A 22,251-nucleotide genomic window follows, 5' to 3' on the forward strand; every position below is an offset into this window, starting at 1 on the left:
GATGTTTAATTCACTAATGAGACCGGAAAGGCATGGAAATCAGAAAGGGCATAAAACGAACGACAGACGAAAGGAGCCCACATTCGCTGCCACGAGGACATACAGGCCATGGGCGGAAGCACACACACACAAGCATACCATCACTTCAGATAACATCAGCGAGGCTAGAAACGGCACAATATTAAAACACGGAGGCTCCTCTGCGCACGAAAACAAGCTCGTCAGTTCGAGTGTTTCCAGTGCTTAGATCTGCCTTTAATTGAATGGCTTTACATGGATGGTATGAAGGAGGCTGCAGGTGGGGAGGGACAGAGAATGAGATGTCATCTTGCTTACCAAATCAGTGATGAATTGTCAGTTCAAGTGTCCTTAGCCATTGTTTGAGAGCTTAGATGAATCTAGTTACAGTAAACACAGTCGCAGTCGTCGCCGTTAAAGTCTCCTCTTACATGGGGAACGAAGGCCAGGCTGCTTTTAACTTACAGGCATTTCAAAGCTTCCATCATTTCTGCAAAGCTTTCACTGAATATATTCCTTATTTGTGCTGTATTGGAATATTTAATGTAAGTTCTCCCGTCTTTGTCTTCTTCTTTTTTTTTTTTTTTCAATCAGCATCAAACCACTGATTTCCAGCTCCAACCAAAGCATATGATGGGTGAAAACAAAACTCCCCCGTGGGCTCATGTGGTTGTGTACAGTAATCTGGGTTTGAATCACCTGCTGGGTGTGTGCAGACATGTTTGCGTATGAAAAGGGATGACAGATGTGTCATGGTGAGTTATGGTTGTGTGATCTCATTTGACATTAAACACTTTGAGCTGTAACATTGCAAATCAAGCTAGATGATGAGTCGAATGTACAATTTCTTACAGAAGTAAATTTTCCCTTTAAATTCTCCATTTTTTTTCTCATGTTAGAAACTTACCTTCAAAGTTTTTTTTTTATTGAGGATATAACACTGCTGTTGAAAGAAAGCTGGGAGAGGTTCTGTCTACAGCTTGTCGCATGTAGAGAACACAAGAAACCTGTGGAAGAAAAGTGGTGAAAGCTGGTTTCACAGTGTAACCGTGTTTACATTGTCTGAACTTTTTCACAACCAAAAACATCAATGTTTTTATAAACTACGTGGAGGAAAATTAACGCTGCACATCACCCTGAACAGGTCACACATGCCACACATGGTGGTGGCACCGTGATGCTGTGGGGGATGTTTCTTCTGTAGGGACTTGGTCGCTAGTCAGAAGTGAAGAAAAGGTGGGAATGTACAGCTTTAGCTAGAATGGAATAGTTCAAATTAAAGCACATCGTAATACCAGAATGACTAATATGAAGCCCAGATGAAATTCAAATGAGAATCTTCTAACAGGACTGGAAAACTCCTTTTCACAGAAACTCTCCAATCTGGGAAGAACAGGAGAAAATGTCAGTCTCTAGATATTGAAAGCTGCTACATTAAGAAAAAGACTTGTTGCTACAACGTCTATTGTGTTAGATTGGCAACAAGTTTTAATTTAAGGCTTTTTTTTTTTTAATGGTCACCAGAACCACTTTTGATTGGAATGAATCAAAAAATGCCTTCTTCTCTCAGCTAAACCCTGGGCTTGTTCACTGAGGACCACAATGGCTAGCTGAAAGAGTGTCAACTCTTGGGTTGTAGATTTGACTCCACCTGTACTTATCCACCCACATACACACTTTCACACACACACATCCTCATCCCTGAGATCCTGAGATCCATCCTCGTCATTTTCCCCTGTTTCCAGCTCTTCGGCTCTGCTTTCTTCATTTTTATCTGTTAAATTGAGGCCATTGGTCTTTCTTTTTTCACATCACTCTCTCTCAGCATCTCTTGCAGTTTATGTGTAACAAGCCTCTCATTTAAAAAAAAATATATTTTTCTCTCTCAAAGTAAAGTTGATGTAAATATAAAACATCCAGGCAAACTGCTTTGCGGTTTTTTTCCTCTCGCTCACTGAGTGCATTAGACAGTTTGTGCCCTTCACCGTCAGACTTTTGGCGACTCGGTTGAGGCTGAAGGGTGAGCCTGACTGCATTTGGTTGTTTCGGGTCGGCGCTACCAGCAGAGAATTTCTGAGGATCCTCTCGGCTAAAAACAACCCCGTTTGGTCGTTTCATTCAGCCAAACAGCTGACCTTCAGCCTGGAGGGAAGGCAGCATTTCATCACATGCATCTAGCTCTCAGTCTGATCTTTATTCCTCTCTTCCTTTTCTTTTATCATCTCATTTATAAGTGTGGCTCTCTCATTGTCTTAGAACTGCTGGTCTGCAGACTTGTGCACATGATGCTGTAAAGCCACTCGGTGATTTTCCTCTTGTTCTCACAGTTTCCTTTTTCTCCAGTGACTCTCAATCTATTGCTACATTTTCTCTAACCCATTATCTCCATGGCAACTATTCAGTTGTTCACTTTGCTCCCCAAAGGGCTTTTTTTCTTGACACAAATACAGAGTCACACCATGATCCTCATCTTTTAATTAATGAATGAATTTATTTTTTGTTAATCTGTCTCTTTTTTTTTTTTATTTAACACCTTGGCGTGATATTTAGCAAACATTTATTTATCACAAAGTGACTTGTTTGTGAAATGCACATATTGCTTTGCAACAGTCTGAACTTTTTAACAAAAACGTAAATGTATTTCTCTGGGATGTGGGGTGATGTATCGGCATAGTGAAGTGGAAGGAAATGGAAAAAAATGTTTTGCAAATAAAAATCTGAAAAGCTTATTCAGCCCACCTGAATAAGTTCTCTTTGACACCGCCTTTTACCAGTTCCCCTTACTTTTTTGACCATTCTGCATTTCCAAACCAACTTAAGCTCAGTTAGATTGGTTGCACAGCTTCTGTGAACATCAGTTTTCATGTCGTGCAAACATCCTCTGTTAGATTAAGGTCCAGACGTTGACCGGGCGAAAAAGTTTGGCTAACGACGTCTGCACCTCAAGAATTTTGTGCAAACTCACGGCCGCGTCTGACGAGGTGATTTGGACAGCAGGTCAGAGTGGCTTTACATATAATTAAGCCCAGAAATGTTCATGTGCATGTCAGATTTAAGTTTAATGTGAATTTTACCTTAATCTTTGCTTTAACTGTAAACAATATTAACATTTTGATGGTGTTGAATTTACACCAAAGATAAATGATTAAAATATCAGTGGAAACATGTAAAAGGTGGATGAATAGATGTTTTTTTTTTTTTTTTTTTTGGGACAATGTAGAAAAGCTAATTTTAAATGTTAGAGCACAAATACAATCAGGCTCAACTCAGAGTTCTTGGTTGTTTTCCCATTTATCTTGTTCAACAAACCTTTTGGTCATTAAATTACTTGATTGCTTCAGCTTTTATTGCAAATAGACAATGTTAAGAGTTTTGTTTGTATTTAAAGATTAAATTAGAAAAGTCACAGCTGAATGTTAAAATCAGACCTAACTGAGCCACATAAAAAGGTACAGTAGTTTAAAGCACTTTTTTAATTGTGTCGCCTGTTGAAAGTTTTGTCTATTAAAAGTAGCCGAATCTCAATTGTCCCTCTACTTTCTAATTTCACTTAACTAATTTCCAAATGAGACTAGATGTGCACTTGAGGAAGGATCAGCTCAGAGGTCATTGGCCTGTGAAATAGCTGTATTCAAATTGTCTTTCTTATACGTGTGCTAAGCTCATGTGCGCTGCAGAGCAGGCGGGGGTATTCTGTGCTGATTTAGCTCCATTACTGATATCTTCAGGTTTTCAACCCGCAATTGTTCATATGATTAAAGGTGAAAATCTTATAGAGATCTGTTGTTTGTCAAATTAGCAGCTCAAAATCCCACACAAAGAAGAGCTGCAGAGCAGAAACAGAGCAGCTTCAGTTTAAAGGTATTCTCAAAACATCCGTCATAGCTGTCAGGGCACACGGCTGGCTCAGTGCACGCACATATTTATTTTTTTTGTTCTAAAATCTCCAAAGAGGAGGAAAATGGTGAGCGCAGCAGTCTTCACATGCAGTTCATTTAATTTCCAGTGGGCTGCCTTTGATTGGGGAGCGTGTTTTTGTTTTCTTTTTGTTGCAAAAGCACTTTTTTAAATCTCAGTTGTACTCATTGGAAGCATACCCTCCTGCTGCCAGTGTTTTACATTTATCGGTAAAGAGTTTTTATTAAGGAAGGAAATAGTTTTCATGTGACAGGCTTCAAGCATTCACAGACTGGATAGATCTTGAAAAGGCAATTAGAAAAAAAAGTATCAACAGTTTTTCCATCAATTCATCCAGCCATGAAGCAGATGTTAACCAGCTTTAGATAATATCTCCTCATCACATAAATCTTTAACTTGCCTCTTTATGCTAATAATGTCTAATTATTAGGCACTGACAGATAATAGCACATTGGCACATCTGTAGACGCCTGAGTAAAATTAGCCTGAATAATGTTTGAGTCAGTGTGCTCGACTTCTTCCTCGTTCTTCTGCATGATGTGGCCCTTGTTTCCCTCGCAGGGCTCATCATCTCGCCTCAGTGCAAACCGTGTCACAGGTTTGTCTGCTAGCATCTTACCCACACAGCATGATGCCCTGTGTTTGAGTAATTGAAAGGACGTTTCAGGTGAAGTTGTTTTTAATGTGACGCTGCATTGGTTTGCAGGCATGTGTTTGTAGCTTGCATTGTCGCCGCATTCATACTCGTGATTAGGTGGTATAAACATTCAAGAACCGTTGCTGATAAACAAACAATAATAGTAGTGTGTGTAAATTGACACCACAGCAGGAGCAAATTTCTTCCAGTCTTATTATCCTTTCAGTCCCTAAAGCATTTTTTCCACTGATGGATGACTGAATGCTTACAAAATGCCTCAAAGAAGTAAACTATATTCTGTTCTGAGCATTTGTGTTCATAGGGTTCAACTGTTTCAAAAGAACAACAAAAGGGGTTATATTCAATAAAGTGGCATGAATAAGAAGGCGTTATGATATATTCAATAAAGTGGCATGAATAAGAAGGCGTTATGATATATTCAATAAAGTGGCATGAATAAGAAGGCGTTATGATGCTAGTTTAATGGCCCTGGTTCTGGACCAGGGCAGTTTCAAATTATATGAATTGATTTTATCCAATCACTAAAGTTTGGCTGTGAGGTATATAATGCACCAGCTCTATCGTAAAAGAAACTATGCTATGAAGCTTACCAGAAATCACCTGTTCTGTAAACAATCATCCCTCACTCCATTGAGGCAGGTGCAGAGCCAAAAGAGATAGTTTTAATGCCTTAAACGTTCCTGTTGCTCCGGCTTTGATTGCCCAATATTTTAGAAGAGAAATCCATCTTAATGGGTCAAATCCCAGACACAACACTGGAGGTAGGTGAGAATTAAGTGGAGTGGCGTAAGGCAACATCCTGGCTAGTTTCACTGAGGATCTTGTGTAATTTACTGAAGGTTTTCACACTTAAATATTAAAATGTACCACTAAGCCAAACAAACACATTTAAGATAAAAATGTCATTTAGTCGCTGCGTTTGACACAAATATATGAATTCACAAAGCATCTGCCTAAATAGGAAGGTAAATGGATAATTTTGTTCAATAATCATGTTTGCCATCTCTTTATTTGCTTAAACCTGAACTGTGTTTGTTTTGTTTTCGCCGTGCGCTCCCTGCTTTGTGTGCATTGCGCAGAAGAAGCTTTCCCATTTGTGTAAAACTGGAGATTAGTTTTTATGGGTAAGCTGCTAGCATTATGATCCACTTACACAACTCACCGTGTGCCATTGAGTGTGTCATGAGCTCTGTGCTTATTCACAAATTATATCCATTAACAGATTCATTGTTTTACTTCCTGTTGCTATAGGGGTTTCATGCTTTTAGGTTTTGAAACCACATGTGTTTTTTAGGTTACTAGTGAAATATGTGTTCATAAAGCCACACGGGAGCTTGTATGTAAACGCTTGATAAACAGTCAGGGATTTGCAACAGTTTAATAGCTGTCAATTTTCTTGGAGGAAACTGAGTTTAACTACAAAAATGTTTCAGAAAGTCAATTATGAACCACCAGTTGGTTGTAAAATTACTTTTCTAAATTTGTATGTTTATATTTAGTTGTATATTTAGTTGTGTATGTGTTAGTACAACATATTTGCCTTTTTCACTGTGATATGTAAATGACATACACATCATTTGGCATTTTCTAAATGTCTTCCCAAACATAAAAGCTCCAGCACAAATTCTGAAGAAAATGCATGTTGGCATGCACACTCTAACACATGCTGAAGCCCTGGGCTCTGCAAAGATTGTATCTCAAAATGCATTTTTCTCCTGTCGAAGACTCACGACTAACTCCTCATGGTTCATTTTATCCAAGACCAAAAGCAGAAAAAGAGACAGTTACTGTGTGTGAAGGGAAGACAATGTTGCAATAAACAGTGCAATAAAAGTTTCTAGGTCTTCACGGTTATTTAGACAAGAGAGTGAAGAAATATTTGAACACAGGCCAAAAGAAGACTCTCTGTCCTCTGCTCCTCGGGCCCCCAACTGGACACATTTCACTCATCAAGTTTCGATTAAACGGAAGTCGGCGTTCCCAAAATGAAATACTTGTTTAATACAATTCATGAGGGAAAACTGTGGTCGAAGGAGCACGACCAAAATGAACACTTAAAAGCAAATACTGGGGGAATAGAGTAAAAAAAATACATGTTCCCAAATAGAGTATGCTAATAAAAGTTTTCAGAGAGCCTCACGCTCCTGACTCATACCCCAATCTGTCAAATCGTAGTACTCAGAAGTCCTTTCTCTTTAAAACGTTGACATTCCCTCGACGTCTCCTCCTCTACCATCCCTCGGTCCCACTCTCTGACATCATGTTGTTTACCTAATGCAGTCGGCTTGTGGGAAAAAAGGCCCTTTTTAGCGACGTAGGCTTTCTTACTCAGTCGGTGGCCTGTATAATTACACATGCAGCCGTTCTGACACAGTTCAGCATGATGGAGGCAACGCTGATGGGGGTTTATCCACCCTCATTTGCAGGGCTTTAATTAGAGCCATGTTTGTTTTGCAGTGATTGCAGAAATTAGCTAACCTCAGCTAACACAGTGCAGGCAGAAAAATGTATGAATTGGTCCATAGCAAATGAGACTAAGCCATGCTGATCAACGGATTTTCTAGCAAATGTTTCTGAAACAATGAAGATTTGTTTTTGTGCAGGCGAATGTATGCTTTCTTCCTTTCTTCCTTCCTTTCTTTCTTAAGTAAATTAAGTAATATTTGCCCACATCACCATATTTTCCCTTTCTCATATATAGTTTTTGTTACTTATTTCTATTTGATGTGGTCATATAATACACAGAACCACGTTCCTGGATATTTTTTTCACACAACGCGTTTGAATTTCCCAAACTCTTTAATTTTTCTGAAGATTTCTTTAGCGTATGTGTGTTCTCTTCATTGCTTCCTGTTTTTCAGTCAGGATAAATGTGGACCAAAAAAAGTTATGACAAAACTGTATATTCTCATATAGGCTTTAATCTTCCTCAAAAACACAGGCTTCCTTTTAAACCTAAAGCTGCAGTTGCTGTACCACACTCTGTCTCCACTCCTGAAGCTGCTCCCCTCCCCATCTGAGGGGAAACTGTCACAGGTGGTAAATATAAAATGCATTGCTGCTGGTGCACTACTCTGGGAATGTCATCGCAAAAACAGATTAGAAATTCTGGCAAGCTGGTGCTGATAGACTTCCTCGGGCTCGTGTGCTGAGAAACCGAATGTAAGTGGAGCTCATTTATATGTAAAAGTCCCTCAATCCAGTTTTAACTTTCCCTGTTATCCTTGTGGGAGTCTCCTTTTACGTCATGCTCGCCATGTGGTTTCAGGGATGAAAACAGCTCTGTCTCCTTGAGTCTTTTGAGACTTTATTTGAACCCTAATTCAGGTTCATAATATCTCGTTCAATTGTTCTTTTTGTCTCGTGTAAATTTTCCCCAGGACCCCAGAAGCAAGCATAAGTTCAAGATCCACACATACGGCAGCCCCACGTTCTGTGACCACTGTGGATCGCTGCTGTACGGACTCATCCACCAAGGGATGAAATGTGACAGTGAGTATTACTCCATCTGTATGTCTGTTGGTGTGTGTGGGTGCACCTGTGTTGAATATGCGGCACTGCTTTTCCTTGAGCCAGTCCTAATGAGAACAGATGGGAATAGCCTGGTGCTGCAGCCCACTAAGAATTCACCGCTCTGCCCCACGGAGACCTTTCTGTGATCCCGTTCTTCCCACACACTCTCCACTTTTGACTTTTCTCCCCTGTCTTCGGCTAATATGAAACTATCCGAACGTCCTCAATTCTTGAATCGAAGTCATGGTTTTGCCCATTTATTCCCCATTCTTTATTTTTAAGCTGATCAAGCTGATACAAAATCCTGAAATATCTTTAAATGAAGCTGTTGACAGGTGTTCCACAAGGAGCTTTTGTTGGACTTAACTCTTTCTATCAACAATATCCCATATGTACTTGTGTCCTTCCTGCCTTCTTTTCTTCCTTGTAAAATATAACTTATTTGTCAGTTGCATCCTTTATTCTGCCTTTTCTACATTGTGCTTGAAGACCTAACTCTCTAACCTTCTAGAATCAGTCTGGAGTTTTCACATGAACACTCTGTGGGAACCTTGTGTGCTAAATCTGCATCACTCTCTCATTTTCCTCTCACTTTCTGTCCCTCACTGTACCTCTTCTCTCCTGTCCTCTCATCTGTTGCAGCTCCATCCTCATCTATCACCCTGCCTCCCTTTCTCCTCCTCATACGCAGTACATCCATCTATGGGCTTCCAGTGGTGCCCTAATCGTATATGGTGATTAGAGCACACTGGAACAAATGAATGTGAGGAGACCAGGGCTATTACAATCTGCTTCAACACATTCTGTCTCTCCTTTGCTCTTCCTAGCACATCAAGACAGATGGATATACATAGAAATGTGATCAGGATAAGATGTAAATACTGTAGACGAGCTTTAAATGAGGAATAAACTTATTTACATTGTAATATCTGCTGTGTCAAACCGAAACAAGAAAAAAAATGGCAACAATTATCCGAGCCTGTGCTGGAAAACCTCCCAGTGTAGATTGCCTGCACCTGTGCATTTCTAGGGTACAAATATTGGCAAATGTTGAGAACAACAACAATTTTCCCCCAACAGTCAGCAGATTTGATCTGCAGCAGCAGAGATGATTGCTTCACAGTGCCTCATAATGCAGAACGTGTGGGAATAACTTCCAGCTGTAGCATGAGGAAAGATGAAACATCTGGGGATATTTTGATTTGATAAACTTTTGCAGTCATGTACAGTGGGGTTTGTGTTTTTATGTTTTCTCCCTTACAAAAGGAATGTACTCTCTCAATGTTTTATTATACTTTCATTTTACCATAGAGAGATTGCAAAAAAAAAAAGAACACAGCACATTAAAATTAAGTGTGTAATTTCATGTCATTGTGTGAATTGAGTACCGTATTTTCCGCACTATAAGGCGCACCTAAAAACCTTCAATTTCCTCAAAAGCTGACAGTGAGCCTTATAATCTGGTGCGCTTTATATATGGACCAATATTGAGCCACAACAGGTCTAGCAACTACGGTAAGCAGCCGCCGACTTCATTTTCACCCGTAGAAGAAGAAGCGTGCGGTGCATGCTGGGATAGTTGTCAGAATGCTGGTTTGTTAATAAAGTTTGACTGACCTATCTACCTACCGACCGTCTAGAATCAGGTTGTCTGCAGGTCACTTAGCACCACGTTCTCCACAAACATGCTGTGCATGAACGGAGAAGGGTGACCATCGTCCGGCCACGCCCCGACCCAGTCACGGAAGGCTCTCCTCGCCGATCGGAGTCGGACTGTTTTGTTGACATTCACTTTAGTTCAGCTCCATCTAGTGGATGCATAACGTAACTCCAGCCTCTACTGTAGCGTCTATTCTATGCGCCTTATAATCCGGTGCGCCTTGTATATGAAAAACGTTTTAAAATAGGCCATTCATTGAAGGTGCGCCTTATAATCCGGTGCGCCTTATAGTGCGGAAAAAATGGTATTTGATTTAACTGTTACACAACAATTTCTCTATTATGTTTTAGATTTGTATGTTTTTCATATTTATCAATATGCAAAAGTTGACCTATCATTAATATTACATCCACATGCACTGTCAATGGTGCAGTCTTTTAAAGCTACCCAAATAGAAGATTTCTTATTGGCCTTGAAGTTAAATTTGTACAAACCGAAGTACGAAACAAAGGTTTATGTTTGCCGACTGCAGGTTTATGATGTATTAAAGCTAAAATTTGTTTTTATGGTTCCTAAATTACTTTGGTTTAGCTTCCTAGTTTATTTCTTTCTCATAACATCAACCCCTCAAACAATTTTTGTACTTCCTCCTAAGAGGCAGAGAGTTTTCCTTGCAGCTTCTTGCAAATTGCATGAACATTATTAAACCCAGACAAATTTAAAAATAACCAAACTTTCTCTCTTCATGTACTCAACTCTCCCATTTTATTTGAACAGCAAATGGATTTCCTCCAACTTACAACATGGGAGAAAGAACCCAGGGGGGAAAAAAAATAAATAAAATGATCACACATGCAGGAATCAAGTTATCACACTCACCTGTAAGCTGAGTTGCTTGTTTTTGTCTTTTGCATTCCTGCAGCCTGTGACATGAACGTGCACAAGCAGTGTGTGGTCAATGTGCCGAGCCTGTGCGGGACAGACCACACTGAGCGTCGGGGCCGCCTTTTCCTCAAGATTGAGGTCAGCGGGGACCGGCTACACGTCACAGGTTGGTTTTAATCTCTACCCATAACTAAGTCTGCCAAAAAAACACACAAAAAAACGGGTGACTCTTAATGTGACATTAGCCGTTAGCTTCCAGATAGGTTTGTAAGATGCTGGACAAAAGAATCTGCCTTATTTTCTCTTATTTATGAACAATCCAAATATCAATGGAAATGCATTTCAAAGCCCTGCCTCATGCCAAGGTCTGCAGCAAAGTGCTTCTCTTATGTGGATAAATAGCAAAGTGCCACTACTTCAACTTTTTCATAAATTATAAAACATTTATGAAAAAAAAAATTAAAATTAAAATTAATTATTAATTATATAATTATTTTATTTTCATAACACTGAAATGAATATGCGTACAAATTGTTGCTGTAAGGAGGTTTACCATGATGTTTATTGATTGCTATTATTAAAGTAAGTTTCATAGTAGCGTAAATAAAATGTTGGGAAATATAAAAATTGTTGTCTGAGGACGTCTGGAAACACCTTAGACCATTTAGTCCAAGGTGCAAATACATGTGACAGAGCACCATGGATGATGTGTTGATGCCAATGTGGCAGAGAGTCAATGTGCTCATAGCTACTGACATCAATATATCCTGATTTCTAACGCATTCATTGCATTACCTAAGAAAATTATTACTGTCACTTGACAATTATCTTGAAATAATAACTCATGTAGATTTAAACTGTCTGTTTTCTAACTTCTTGTTGCAGCCAGCTGTGCTGCAGTGCTAACCAGCTCATTTTGATGAAGACAGAAATACTCCATCAGACTAGAAATTGCACAAAATAGCACATAGTCACAACAAACCAGCTGATTGGCAGAAGTCTGTAGCTTACAAACAGTGCAGTTGAAGATACAGATAAAGTAATTCAGTTATTAGACATATGAGTTTTTGCTCAGATCCAGTAATGGTGTTTAATATGCCACTACTTCCACAGTTCTATCGGGCTTCAGTAGATGAGTTTTGGTGTTGTTTTCTTATAAATAGTGATTAAAGCCTAGCATGCACTTACATAAATCAAAGGTAACTCTAATTATGTGGACAGCTGTTGTTCAGACTGCAAATATCATACAGGTCACGACCCTGATGAGTCAGTAAGATTAAAGGTTGAAGATGTGGACAGTAGTAACCCAGCAACTGATTCTAAAGAGCTCATTAAAACAAAAACAAAAAAAGTAAGTAGAAATAAAAGAGCAAAATCAGAAAGGCTTTGGTTTGGTGCTTTAATTTCTCTGAAAGCTCAAGTAAACACATGTTGTAAAACAGGTGTCTCAGAGGTGAATCAGCAAAGAAGAAGTTAGCTGTTCCAGCTCTTGCAATCCACAGGGCAGCACCTTCAGCACAAAATAAAACATTAGCTTTCATGCTGGTTAGCGCAGAAGCTGTTTGAACTTAATAGCTACAAATGAGCAAAACAGAACTCAGTCATCATTTTTTATTTTTATGTATTATTGTTGATCTCTTAATATGAAAGCAATTTCTGTACAAAAGCTTTAGAAACCCCTTGTTTTTGATTTCAAAACATGCATATAAATGTTTTTTCCATTGATAAGGTTGTTCAGAAGTTTTTAGCAAAAGAAAAACTTGTTAACTGGTAAAAAATAAAAAAATTAAAAAAGTACAACATACTTGTGGGTCAGCATGAAAGAGAAATCAGGACGGCTTTTCCAGTCTTCCCGTAACGAATGTGTGCCTGTGTGTGTTTCAGCACTTCTAAATTATCCTGTCAGTCAAGAGCAGCACCTGCAGTGGAGAACTCTCCAGTGTTAAAACCCCTTTTGGCAGGGAGGAAAATGACTGCTGGGTCACTTCCACCACTTCTCTCCTCGTCACGCTCATAAACTCACACGTTTTCATACAACAGCTTGGCGAGACAGTGGTGGTCAGGGAAATTTATATCAGAGACCAATAAATAGAATAACTCCACAAAACGCACGGGGAAGGGAAAAAAAAAAAACTCCAGCTGCTGCAGGAGGAGAGTGACGAGTGTGATTGAAATTCAAGCCTGTTGATTTCATAAAAAAAATGTGCTTGCTGTTGGAAAAGTGACACAGCACGGGGTTTATGCTGATTACGCAGTAGCTTTTTAACTGCTGTTCATGGGAAATCATTTTACCGGTGTGACTGCTAAACATGCTTTGGTCATTTTCTATTCAAAGTTACATTTGTTTCTTTCTCAGCAAGCCAGAGAAAGGCACAAATGTGAAAAGAATTTGTCTAAAAATGTAAAAACAGTGAAATGCATTCCTAAAATCTTCAGCTTTACAATTCTGGAACATGTAATATAATGTAATGTAAATGCACAAAAGCCTTTTGAAAAATGGCTGTAAACATGGCAGATGAACAGTTTGAGTATTTTTATAATTATTTTGCTCATCTAGAACTTTTTCCACATTTGTGTCTCTTTTTTCTTCACCATTTTTCCTGACAAGGATGAGGAGAAAATCCTAGACTGTTAGCTAGGATGCTGACTGCAGTGGTGTTGTTGACCTGATTATTAGGCCCGTCACAATAACACATTTTGTTAGATGATAAATTGTCCCAGAATTTATTGCAATAAACAATAATTGATGTTTTGAGATCATTTTCAAGTAATATAATAGTAATAATAGCACAATAATGCAAGAACACGTTCTCAAAGATCAATTAACTTTAAATTAATGAAGATTTAAAGGCTGGAACTGAAAGACATCTAAAATATCCAAGATAAATAAAGAAAACAACAGAAACAACAAATAAAATAATAATTATCTTTCCAAAAAGGACTAGTTGAGACCAAAACACCAGACTTAAAACTTTTAGCATTCAGTTTTTATAAAAAAAAGAGAGAGAAAAAAGAAAAAAACAATAAATCAAGCAAATGAAAATGATTGAGTTTCCTTTAATCTATCATGCGATTAATTGATTTATTGTTGATTGTGACAGGCCTAATGATTACCCAAGTCACTTTTAATGAAACAAGTCCAAAGTAAAACTAAACTGACTCACACTTACATGTTTTAGATCTTTTCTTTATTGAAATACAAAGCAAACTACGTGCTGTTTGTGAAATGCTGGTCCCTCCTTTCACTGTGTTGGCTTCAGCAGGACATTAAATTGACATGCGTGTTGTGAAGTTGAGAAAAATGAGTTGGAGAAATTGTGTTATTATAGGGATTATGTAGTTGGAAACATTAATTAACATTTTGTTAGATTTGTAACCAATCAAGTGCCTCGTCAAAACAAATAGTAAGTTCCTCAAAGTGTAAGAAATTCAAAAACAGAGCAATGCTAAATACAAAAGTAAGATTTAATATGTTATAAACATTAGTAATTCATCACAGAAGACCAGAATAATATGCTACACTTTTAGTTTTTAACATCACCGTGTGGCGCTAAAGGAACAACCTTGTCCGACGTGAGATCTTAAATTCCTAAAATCTTTTAGTAAAATTAGCTTTTTAACATGTGAATGGATCTATTAGCTGCAACTCTACCAAATGGGAGTCAACAAAAAAAAATGAAATGTAAAATTTTTTATGAGCTGAATGAGCAGAATTTAAAACTCGCCTGCGTCTTTAGAAGAGAATAAGACAACTTGAACCGTCAAATATTTTCATTATTGTCATCAATACGTCTCTTACTACAGAAAATATGTACAGTTTAATTAATAAATCTAAGCAAGAAAAGAAAGGAAAAGCTAACTGAGCTGCAGAGGCATGATGGACAGCTTTCTATAGGAGGGAGGAAAGATCAATACACAGTACAATACTATTGGGAACAAATGCAACGAAAACATATGTTCTGGAGTGTTTTCTTTTCTTTTTTTCTTCCTTTGTAATGGCAGTGATCTGAACAGTGAGGCCACATCTTGTTCTCCAGCTCCCCTCTGGCTCACGCGCGCAAGTGGCAGGCCTCTGTGGTTCACTGCACCAACATGAACTTGATTAAATCTTTCCGGCCAAGAAAACAGACACATCTCCTCAGGCTCACTCCTCCTAAACAGCTTCTCTTCCTCCTCCTCCTCTTATTTCTTCCTCCTTCTGTTCTTCCCTTTGTCTATCCCTTCCATCCTTTTCTTCCTTAATTCACTTTTTTCTTACCCACCTTTTCTTTTGAGACACTCAGACTCACTCATCCTTGTCATCACCCGTTTTCTCCTGATACCCGCTGAGCTCCTGTCTGTTACCTCGGATTATGCTTTATTCTTCCCTTTCCCTTTTCAGTAGGACATCAGTTCTTTTTTTTTTAGTCAAGAGACTGTTTCTCTCTGTCTTGGATTTAGTGCTTTATTGTCTTCTATACTGTTTTCTTCCTGATCCTTCCCTTCATAGTTTAGAGTCGATTTCCTCATTTAATCCCCTCTTTCTCCCTCATTCTGATCACCACCTTTATCCCGATCTTTATTTATCCTCACAAAAGGCGGTTTGTGTGAGAGCCGACAGGCTTCAGCAGACATTTCTCCTGGCTCTTTGATGACGGAGTTGCGAAGAAACGTCCCTGGATGACCTGCCCACACACACACACACACACACACACACACACACACACACACACACACACGCAAACAAATACAGAGCTTCTGACGACGGAGGTTTGCGCAGCACTTGTTAAGGGTGAGATTTCCCAACGCCGACATGCTTGCCTCGGCTTTGAAGCGCGAGTTAAACTGAAATATATTTGTTGTCTGGCACTATGGGACTTTTCATTTGAACTAGACCCTTATTTGGTCAAAAGTCTGCCATGTTATTTTACTTCTCTGTAATGTAATTGTTGCATGGATGTAAACATGAATGCAGTTCAAATGTGGGGGAAATATGAGGTCAGACTTATTTATGATTTTTGCAGAATTCTTGTGTTTAGATGTCTCAGACTGCAAGTAGGCATGAGACTAAAAAAACGCCTATTTTAGTAGGAAAAATGGCTTTTATTTTGAATGGAATATCACAATAACATTACAATGACCATGTGGAATGCAATATTTGTTAGTTATTTCTTATTGCTATGAATGCAACCTTGTATAGCGATAGGATATTAAGACTGTTGGATGAAGTCTTGATGTCTTCACCTGACTCGGATGATGGCGAATAGGAGGACGAAGGTCACAGAGATTGCTGAAACCAAAAATATCTCGAACCAGTTGTCTTATATTGTGCACATCTACTTTTATTTACTCAAGGGAAAGGGAAAGAGGGATCTGTTTGTGGAAGTTTACAGCTAAAATCAACATTATTGGTTTCAAAATACTGTAAAATATAAGAATTTGTAGGCTTCACATAATATAAATATTCAGCTATTTCCTGTTGCACTTTATTCTTCAGATTTAATAGCTATTGCTGTTAGCAGCTAAGACGTATCCCGTTATCCCATTAAACAATGGAAATGGTTTTCTGTGGTTCACTGGAGTTCAAAGGTCTAGACGTTAAAGACTTTGTCTCGCCTCTATTCGTGGATTTCTCCAGATGAGAGAAATTTTGAGGTTTTAAGGCGCGCTCCATGTTGCTAGGCAGGTGCTCGTTTCCACAGTTTTGACAGTAGTCAGGCCTGAGTGGTAAATTTGCTATATTTTTTTGTTCTCCAGAGGAAAATTATGTTTTCACAGGAAGAGTTTGGAGGTTGTTTTCCCTTTATAAAATGAAATGCGATAATGATTTGGAAAATGCATTTTGTTTTTACCCAGGTTATCTTTGTCTGATACCGACATTTTGTTTGATGCAAAATAAAATATGAATTAAGCTTACTTTTTTTTTTATCTTTTAAAATGCTTAAGGGAATTTAAATAACTGGGAGAGAGTGGTCGTCAGCAGTTTATTTGCTTTTGGCTTCATTTATTTATTTATTTATTTATTTATTTATTTTATAATTCCCTTAAAGTGTTTTTTCCTAATCTGAAATGGACCAGTCGTGTCGCCACAATATTTCTGATGCCCCAGAAACAGGAATCATAAATTCCCTCTGATTCCTCCTTCTGCCTCCGCTGAGTGCATGACGTCTCCGTTTGGATCCCTGACACAGCTCAGCAGGGATCCATCCAATTCCCATTTGGCTGTGCAGTCTTCCCCCCTCCAAGATTATCAGGCACTCATTGGCTGCACATGGCATTGTTATGCAACAACACATTTAAAACGCAAAGCCTTTTTTCTTCATGAGATTATGCAGTCAGCCCACCACAGCTCTGTTTGCATTTGACCCTTCAGTCAGATAACATGTTTTTTTTTTTATTACTATTATATTTGATGTCTGATATGAAAAATGTGTTTATGTACCAAGGGAAATTATTACTGGAATATTTTTGGGAGGGGAATGACTTGAAACTTAAGGTGCATCAGATAAGATAGCAGTAGTTTTGAGACAATAAACTCTGAGCAATTAGAGAGGGGAAAAAAATCAATGTTACCACAGCATTTATTATTTTATACGGTCTTGCTAAAGTCTTTGATCCACATCACATTAATAAAAACATATGTCTCTGCTGTGTACGTATCGTGGCCGCTTCAGCCCAAAGCAAATAGTAAAAACTAGAAATGCACACAAACCGGGTAATTTTATTAGCAGCTACCTCATAAGGAGAACAGAGGACACAGACAGCAAGCAGCTCTTGTTGTATCTAAGCAACAACTGACACCAGAGATGGTCCTTGATGATGATCTTTTATTTTGTGTATGCATGCCTGTGTTTGTATTCGTGTGTGTGAGAGAGAAAGGCAGTGGCAGAATCAAGGAGACAAGGAATTGTTCTTGCATAAACACACACAGAGAACAGAAACCGTAGCGTCCGTTCTCATTTGTGCGTGTGTATGTGTGTGTGTGTGTTTGCCTCATTAGTGTTTTTACAGGCTTGTAGAAGTTTCTTTGGTTTTGTCTGATGCCGGTGTTGCCATGGAAGTGAGTGATGCTTGCAAACGGCGCCACAGCCAGCAGAAGGGGAAGGCTTCAGAGAACATGGGATGAGATTTTCCGTCTGCTCAACATACTCTGCTGTGTGTGTATGTGTGTGTGCGTGTGTTTGTGTGTGGGCTTTCAGGAGAGCGAGATGAATGGAAGACCAAGGTGACGAGTTGAGAATTACCTTTAAACAAGTATCTAACTGTGGGATTAAAACACCACATTCATAAATATTGGGGAAAACGTCTTATTGATGCAGGGAGTCCTACACTGCCCTCTGCTGCGTGAACCTGGAGAAGCACGAAGAAGCATCAAATATATCCACAAACAATCTTATGGATAATTATTTAAAGTATGTTTACTCATGGTTTTTGAGGGGGAATTTAATAAAGTATTAATTTTGAAGGGATTTTTGGTGACTTATAACACCGCAAACAAGCCTTTTTTTGTCATGTGAAATAAATGAATTATGTCGTATTGATCCTTTGAATAATTTAACTTCATGAGTCTTTTCTTCTGTCTTATTTTTATCAATCAGCTAAGTGCTGCATTAAAGATTAAAACTGTATTTCCTAGAATTTGAATTAGTCCTTCAGACATAAAGGGGACATATACTTAATGTGTGTGTCTTTCATCCTCATTCATTATAATTTCAGGTATTTGCATGCAAAACACATTGCTATTTTACAAGCCAAAAATGCTGCTTTGACGATCCTCGCTCAAAGAAGGGCAGACTTTCATTTATGGGCAGGTAAATTGAAGCAGACTCATTTTACATGCAGCTGATCTAAAAGGACACATTTCAGGGGGGAAACACAAAGCAGCGCCGCAGCAAATTACAAGTAAAACTGCAAATCATTTATTGTGCGATTCACGTAATAAACATGTTGGTTTATTTATACTTCAGACTCTGATCCTCCAAAGCCTCTCTTGTTTGTGGACGTAATCCGTCTGCAGCCTTTCTACTCTTTCGATGGAGGATCGTAGACGGCAGAGATCAGTATTCCTTCTGTAGAAAGGAAATTGATCCAGACGCACATTTACGGTTCCTTGCACTTGTATTCATACCGCTAAACATTTTCACCTGTTTTTACGTTACAACACAAACTTCAGAGTATTTTTTTGGGATTGTGGCTGAAATAGTTCAGTTAAAATGTATCGGTTTATTCCTGATCTTAGTGTGATGCATGAATGTCTGCTGAGGAACATGGAGATGATTCACTTTAAGCTCTTAGATTTGCTGAAGCTTTTAATCTCCTCTCTCTTCTGGTTATGATTGCTTAGATTCTTTATGTAATATTGTTCTGTATTACTTTCCTAGAATGACATTTGTTTCTTTATCAACATGATGTTGGTGTTGAAGAGTCACAAAGAGCGACGTCTCTCTCATTTCCTCGTCCTATTACTATTTTTGGCTTTTTGTTGGTTGCTGTTACTTTTACTCCATTTATGACAATGAAATGTCAACGTATACGATTCTATTTAACTTGTAAAGCTTCGGCACATAAATCTCTCTCTTCTTTTTCTAGCTAGAGTGTAATTTTATCTTCACCTGTTGTGACAGGATAAGTGAGGCACACACTTTAAGATAATGTTTTGCCTTCTGCTTCTTCATTTACATGAGCTCGTGCTCTTACACCCACCGGGATTACTCTGCTGTCGGTGTTGTTTCGCACTTAGCTAAGGGAATTTTAACCATATTCATTGCTTCACAGCTCATGTCATCAGCGTATGTGCTTCTTTTGATTGAATCTACACAGAGAAATCACTTAGCAATACAGAGTCTGTCATACCCAGCTTGTAAAGTTGTGGTGAAATGAGCTGAAATGAAAAACTTTCAGAGCAACTAAAACTAGAAATATTTCATACAGCACCACTCTTTTTTGAATCTGCCTTGTGTTTCAGTGTCACACCAAGATAATCTGCCTTAGGTAAATAATGATCCAGCATCTCCTTCCTTCTCATGCCATATTTGATCACCAGATAAGTCATTAGGCCACATTTTTCGTACTGCAGCTCTCTGCTCCTATCTAATTACCATAGACATAAAAACCTTCTAGAGCTTTTTGTTCAGTCATTTAGTCATATTGTCTGTAAATCTCCTTCAAACACTTTGACATTTTCTTTTATTATTCCTTCCAGTGGGTGAAGCCAGGAACCTGATTCCCATGGATCCCAACGGTTTATCGGACCCATATGTCAAACTCAAGCTCATCCCGGACCCAAAGAACGAGACCAAACAGAAGACCAGGACCATCCGTTCCTCTCTCAATCCCTGCTGGAACGAGTCGTTCACTTTGTAAGTAAATTTTCGTCTTTTATTTTCTGTATACCAAGAGTTCAAACTGTTTTTCCATGTTGTGTTTCTGTGCAGTAAGCTTAAAGCATCAGATAAGGACCGACGTTTGTCCATTGAGATTTGGGACTGGGACAGAACCACCCGGAACGACTTCATGGGCTCCATGTCGTTTGGCGTGTCTGAGCTCATCAAGGCTCCTCACTGTGGATGGTCAGTTTTCTCGTTGTTATCCTAACCTTGTGTTTCATCAATGTCAAAGCAAACTGACATTGATGAAACACTTGCTTTTGCTCTGCTTTACAGAGCAAAAGCAAAACTGATGTAAAAACTGAAACTCGACACTCTTTAAGAACAGTGGTTGCATCATTTTTGTCAGGGGTTGTAGCTCACAAAGAGAAGCGGCTCAACGTAGCAATCTGGTGTGAATTTCAACATGCGATTTATGGAATGTGGTGCATATGAGCAATCTGGTGTTGGTGAATCTGGGGCTGCAAACAATCTTCATTCCAATACCGCACCCTTTAGAGGCATTTGCAAAATGGATGATGAGAAAACAGTAGAAGAGACAGGTTTCTGTCTGTTTTTATAAAGTGGCATCATAACGACACCTGGATAATTATTGATAAAAATCATTTGCTGATCACACATCTTTTCGGGTGTGAATCAGACTGTCTGCCACTGCATGCTTCAAGGCCACCAGTGGGTGTTTCATATCTGCTGTGACGAACATGGTTTAAAGTGAATTTCTGTGAGTTTGTCCAGCTTCTTAAAGGTGGACAATTGTTAAAGTACAACAACCATTCATAAAATGTGTAGCTTATTCACAGCTGTTGAAAAATATTTCCTCTTTTCACAAGGTAAAGCTTTATTTTATATCAACTACACTGACAAATAATAAGGCTGTATGCATTTTGTTCATCTTTTATATTTTTTAAAGAAATCTTGGTAATATAAATAATATATACACTAAAGCCTCTAGGGCAAACGCACAAAAACAAACAGCCACCTCCTCACTACTTCTTAATGTTTAGGCTACTGAAATAACATATTTTTGTGCAATTTATGCAACATTGATCAAATCAGCTCCTGCAATCTTTAGTAAACTAATAAAAAAAGTAGAGTGATGATTTAAGTAAGGAGCTTTTTTTCCCACTCTGACATTTAGCCAAACATGACCAGAGGCCTGGTCGTATCCGACTCCAAGTCCTCCAGATTGATCAACTCTGACATTTTTGTACCCTGATTTTGCTGCCATGCACACGTTTGGTAAATGTGAGTGAAATAGATGCAAACACTGTTGTCTGCGGTCAAGTCCAGCTATCAAAATAAACCACCTGTTGGAGCCAATGGCTTCTCTCTGTGGATCTGTCATACTCATTGTTTCTCAGTTTGAAACCACATTAGCATATCTACTTTGCTTTGACCAACTTCTGCTGCAAAAAGGAAATCGGGGGAATACCGGCGTGTGAAATGTTGCCAGCCAACTTGGAAACTACTACTGTCTGTGTGTTTGGCTGCAGTCTTTGCTATAAATTACAGTTAATTGGACATTAAAGAAGAAGGAGAGTCAAGCTGGCAAGAGAGTGCAGCCCTGAAAACATGCGGAAAATAGAAATCAAGTACTTCTAATTAAAGAGCGCAGAAATATGAAGACTTATATATATGTGTGTGGGCGGATAGAGGGAGGAATCCAAAGAAGACTATTTAGCAAATAACAGTGTATTCGGTTATGCAACGTCAATGCAAAAGAAATGACCTTCGCGCTTTGTAATTTTCTTAGGTACAAACTGCTGAACCAGGAGGAAGGAGAATACTACAATGTTCCCATTCCAGAAGTAGACGACGTCAATCTGGAGCTTCGACAAAAGTTTGAGGTGGGCAGCAGAGTCAAGGCAGTGTTGTTTCTTTTAATGGAAAAATCTATATATTTACAAATGTTTTTTGTAGCTGCTGCCATAGACTTATAACATACGACGTCCTTTTCTTTTTTGTCGCTATGGAAACTTCATGCTGTTCCCACGTTTTCTTTTATCTACGGTTACAGAGACGGAGATGAAAATGATTAAAATCAACTTGAAAGTATTACCTGGACTAGAAGGTGTTACTCAAATTATCCATTTGATGTTTTTATTTTATTCATGTACTTTGCACTGCAGTGTCACTTCTTCTGCAGATTTATGTTGCATTTGAACGAAAAGGACCTGCAAGAAATGTCTCAACTTCTTCCTTTCTTTGCAAATAAAGTTTCAACATCCTTGGCA

The 22,251-nt window shown here is 38.6% G+C and overlaps 1 protein-coding gene across 2 annotated transcripts in view; it reads left to right on the plus strand.

The window, feature by feature from the left end:
• Positions 1-22,251, plus strand: part of prkcab (protein kinase C, alpha, b) — a 105,665-nt gene that overhangs the window by 65,102 nt on the left and 18,312 nt on the right. For both annotated transcript variants that reach the window (XM_081609978.1, XM_081609979.1), the window contains exons 4-8: positions 7,975-8,086; positions 10,690-10,818; positions 19,834-19,990; positions 20,066-20,200; positions 21,771-21,864. In XM_081609978.1, the coding sequence (XP_081466104.1) occupies positions 7,975-8,086; positions 10,690-10,818; positions 19,834-19,990; positions 20,066-20,200; positions 21,771-21,864 (627 nt within the window). The remainder of the gene's footprint in view (positions 1-7,974; positions 8,087-10,689; positions 10,819-19,833; positions 19,991-20,065; positions 20,201-21,770; positions 21,865-22,251) is intronic.

This window comes from Poecilia reticulata, chromosome 8 (genome assembly GCF_904066995.2).
Source record: "Poecilia reticulata chromosome 8, P_reticulata-male-v2, whole genome shotgun sequence".
NCBI classification, from domain to species: Eukaryota; Metazoa; Chordata; class Actinopteri; order Cyprinodontiformes; family Poeciliidae; genus Poecilia; species Poecilia reticulata.